The sequence below is a fragment of the Spinacia oleracea genome, chromosome 5 (assembly GCF_020520425.1).
Source record: "Spinacia oleracea cultivar Varoflay chromosome 5, BTI_SOV_V1, whole genome shotgun sequence".
NCBI classification, from domain to species: Eukaryota; Viridiplantae; Streptophyta; class Magnoliopsida; order Caryophyllales; family Amaranthaceae; genus Spinacia; species Spinacia oleracea.
Genome location: NC_079491.1, coordinates 46,323,033 through 46,327,488, shown reverse-complemented (window position 1 = coordinate 46,327,488; position 4,456 = coordinate 46,323,033). Strand labels below are relative to the sequence as shown.

The following is a 4,456-nucleotide window of genomic DNA, read 5'->3' as shown; positions in this document are numbered from 1 at the left end:
TTAGATTCGTCTCGATATATATTTTCAATTTTTTTTATAATTGTAGCTAATGTGTAATGAAATATTAATGGCTAAAATTTGCATTGGCAAACGTAAAACATCAAATGGTGCAAGTAAAAAACGAGGACCATAAGTAATAATATAGAAATAATAGAAGAATGTAATGCATAAAAATATAATAATTTTTCGATTAGCTAAAGTATTATATGACCATTTCTAATAATACATAATTACAATTTAATAATCTAAACATAGTATATTTTTAAATATAGTAAATTAACATTGTTCTGAAGATGATTTGACTAACCATAAACGCTTAAATTAATTATAATCCACTTATTCTCCAAAAGTTAATCAACCCCAAAAAAAGTTAACCCATATAAAGAATTAAAAACACTTTATTTTTAGAAAAACGTCCACCACATTTTTAGCGTTGGATGCAATTGATGCGCTGCATCATTCTTTATTTTCTTTTTTGTTCTCACTATATAAACAAGTCTTCGTTCACCAATCTCAATCATCATTTCATAGCCTACTTGGGGCTTCCTCAAATTCCAATAACAAATAAAAAATATTAAAAAAAAATTGAGCCCCAAAAACTCTACTAATAAAACACAAAAAACAAAAAGGAAAAAAAACAAAAGGTTAAAGAAATGGCCAAAAGTCCTATTGTTATAGCTATCTCGGCAATATGTGTGGTGGCATGCGTGGCGGCTGTGACAATTGGTGTGTCGAAGTTCGGGCACAATGATAACAACGGAGCGTCTCCAAAAGGTGGCGATGATCACAAGATTGCCTCTGGTACAAAGGCAGTCCAAAGCATTTGTCAACCAACACGTTACAAGCAAGCTTGTGAGAGCACGTTGACAAATTCTGCAGGTAACACCACTGACCCGAAGCAGCTGGTCCAGGCAGCATTTAGGGTGGCTAAGGATGAAATAACCAAAGCATTGGAGAAATCCAACACTATCAAGGCTGCTAAGGATGATCCTCGTGCCGCCGAGGGTTTGGAGATATGTAAGGAAGTTGTTGGTTATGCCATCAATGATCTTGAAAGAACCATAGATTCTATGGGTGCCTTCACTATGGAAAATGTGGATGACTTCCTTGAGGATCTAAGGATTTGGGTTGGTGGTGCCATTACTTATCAAGAAGTTTGTTTCGAGGCGTTTGAGAATTGTACCAGTGATGCAGGCACTAAGATGCGTAGCTTCTTCAATGTGTCACGTGAGCTTAGCAGCAATGCATTGAACATCATCACTGAGGCCAAGTCTATGCTTCAATACCTTGACATTCCCGGGCTTGACCTTAGTGCACTCGGTAATGGTGGTGCTTCTGCTGCTAACAGACGTCTCCTTAAGGAAGGAAAGGGTGTGTGGGTTGCTGGTGAGATGCCAGCTTGGGTGAACGACCCCAAACGCAAAATCATGGATGTCCCTGTTTCTCAGATCAAGCCTGACGCTATTGTTGCTCAGGATGGTTCAGGGCAGTACAAGACCATTGGCGAAGCCGTGGCAAAGGTTCCATTGAAAAACCCTACACCCTTCATCATCTACATTAAGGCTGGTACTTACAAGGAGTATGTCCTCATCGAGAAGAAGCATACAAATGTCGTTTTGGTCGGTGATGGACCTACCAAGACTATCATTACCGGGAGCAAAAGCTTTGCTGATGGTATTCAAACTTTTAAGACCTCCACCGTCGGTAAGTACATACGTGTGTGTATATATATATATATATATGTGTATTTTTTTAATTTTAAAGTGTTGTACATTGGTGTTTGGTTATCTAATACATAATTGGATTACTTTATATTTGAATTTTACAGGTGCTGTTGGAGATGGGTTCATGGCTAGGGACATAACATTTGAGAACACTGCAGGACCAGATGGGCACCAAGCCGTAGCCCTTAGGGTGGTAAGTGATTTCGCTGTCATATACAACTGTCACGTTGTGGGAAACCAAGACACATTATACGCGGTGAGAGGGCGTCAATTCTACAGGGACTGCACTGTGTCAGGAACAATTGATTTCATCTTCGGTGATGCACAAGCTGTGTTCCAAAACTGCAAGTTGTTCGTAAGGAAGCCAGGACCTGACCAACAATGCATGGTAACAGCCCAAGGAAGAACCGAAGAGAAAGGACCAGGAGCATTTGTGTTTGAAGGTTGTACCGTATCTGGTGAACCTGACTACAAGGCTGTTAAAGATCAGTTCCCAGCTTTCTTGGGACGCCCATGGAAGGAATACTCTCGAACCATCTTCATGTACTCAAACATTGACGACTCCATAGCTCCTCAGGGATGGACAGAATGGAGAGGTACCTTTGCACTAGACACATTGTTTTATGCCGAGTACCAAAACAAGGGCACAGGTGCTGATACAACTAAGAGAGTTAAATGGGCTGGACTTAAGACTTTGACTGCACAACAAGCTGATGGTTTTACTCCAGCTAAGTTGTTTGTTAACGGTGATAAATGGATCCCTCAATCTGGTGTGCCATATGCTGCTGGAACTTTTTCTGCTGTATAAACTCATTATTTTTGGCATTAGTGACATTAAGGTTGCCCTACAAATTTTAATATAGCATCAGTAAAATTATGATTGCCTCTAAAAAATCTTTTTAGCATTAGTGAAATTGATGTTGCCTCTTAAAGTACTTTGATAGAATTAGTTATAGTGTGGTTGCTTTTAAAACTCGTTTTTAGCATTACTGAAATTTAGATTGCCAAAAACGTTTTTTCCTGCATTTGTGGAGTTTAGGATATCCTCTAAAAGTCTTTTTAAGCATCAGTCAAGTTCATAATCCCCCCAAAAAGTTATATTTAGCAAAAATAAAATAGTACCTCCGCTCCTAAATAGTTGCACCATTTTTACTTTTGGACAATTCATTTTTCTTACTTTGACCATAATTTTCTTCTAGTAAATAAAAACAAATATTATTACGTAAAATGTTGTTGGATTTGTCTCAATGTATAGTTTAATACATCAACTTTTTTTAATATTTACTAATATATATATATATATATATATATATATATATATATATATATATATATATATATATATATATAATTTATAAATACAGGTGGTTAAAGTTTTAAGTTGGTAACGTGAAAGTCAAATGATACAACTACTTTGAAAAATAGGGGAAGTATATATAACTATACTAATATCTTCTAATTGTGTTATCATACTAACTATATTCTAATTGTTCAAACATTTTATCTTCTATTAAAATCAAACTGAAAAAAAAAACATCACAATTTAGTACTATTTTTTTCCTTTAAATAAAAAAGCGATTTGTAGCTTGAATTTTCTTCTCAACTCATATAGCCTGATTTAGGTGTGAAATATAATTTATTTTAAAAAAAATGGTCTCAAATTGAATTCTCATGAAATCCTTAGAGATTGCAAATTTTCAAGTCATTTTTATCATTTCCCTTTGCAAACAAATTACTATATTTTTAACAAAAATATTACAACCTAAGTCCACCTAAGAAATAAACCACTAGGCATAAACAAGGCCTAAGAACAGTGTACTATCACCACTAATCCTCTGCCTATTAACATTTATCACTCTATTTCTAACAAAGTACTCCCTCTGTCCCTTAATACTCGCACCGTTTTGACTTTTCGCACTATTCATATAATTCACTTTGACCCTATTTTATTTCTAGTATATGAAAATAAATGTTAGTATATAATATATTGTTGGCTTCATCTTAATACATATTTTCAAAATATTAATTTTTTACAAGTTTTTATAATATGTAGTTAAAGATATTGGTGGTCAAAGTTGTGCATTGGCAAGCGTGTCAAGTAGAAACGGTGCGAGTATTAAGGGACGGAGGGAGTATTCAACTTCTTTTACAACCATATTTATACATTCAATACAAATGTTCATAAAGGAACTTTTCCTATTCTTCTATGGATCAGAGCACAAATAGTAAAAGCAAATTCTTTCCTAAAATGATGAATTCTGAACTGACTCTAGATCATCAGCTGAGGAAGGAAGTAATTTCCTTCGTTGTACCCAACCATTCCAGAATCCGTTATGTATACTTCTCTGTTTAAAAACACTTACCCAACATGTGTTTATGAGTTTCATAATGAAGCCCACAAATCACGTACAATTAATTGTCAACAACCCAATCTTGAACAACCCTCCTTGTATGTAACCTGTTCTGGACTAGCCAACCAAGAAATGAAGAAGTCTGGTTTGTAACATTCGTTCAACAAAACAAAATATAGTATTCTATATGTAAATTGTTACCAATACTCTTAACAACAGGGGAGACACAACTCATTATTCCCGAAAGTACATAGAACTTGTAAGAAATTTCATCACCCCATACAGAAGCAAAGCAATAATCTATTATCACAAAAAAGTCACTCCAATGGTGAAAAAGGAACCTGCTTACAAAAAAAATGAGCATGTGAACAGGTAGCCCAA

General features: G+C 35.2%; 1 protein-coding gene across 1 annotated transcript; it reads left to right on the top strand.

Annotated features, from left to right (window-relative positions):
• The first annotated feature begins 515 nt into the window (after nucleotides 1-515).
• LOC110805876 (pectinesterase-like) lies at nucleotides 516-2,659 on the top strand. Its single transcript, XM_056828321.1, has 2 exons — nucleotides 516-1,704; nucleotides 1,829-2,659. Exons 1-2 carry the CDS (start codon nucleotides 654-656, stop codon nucleotides 2,530-2,532), a joined length of 1,755 nt encoding a protein of 584 aa, XP_056684299.1. The 5' UTR covers nucleotides 516-653; the 3' UTR covers nucleotides 2,533-2,659.
• The last annotated feature ends 1,797 nt before the right edge of the window (nucleotides 2,660-4,456 follow it).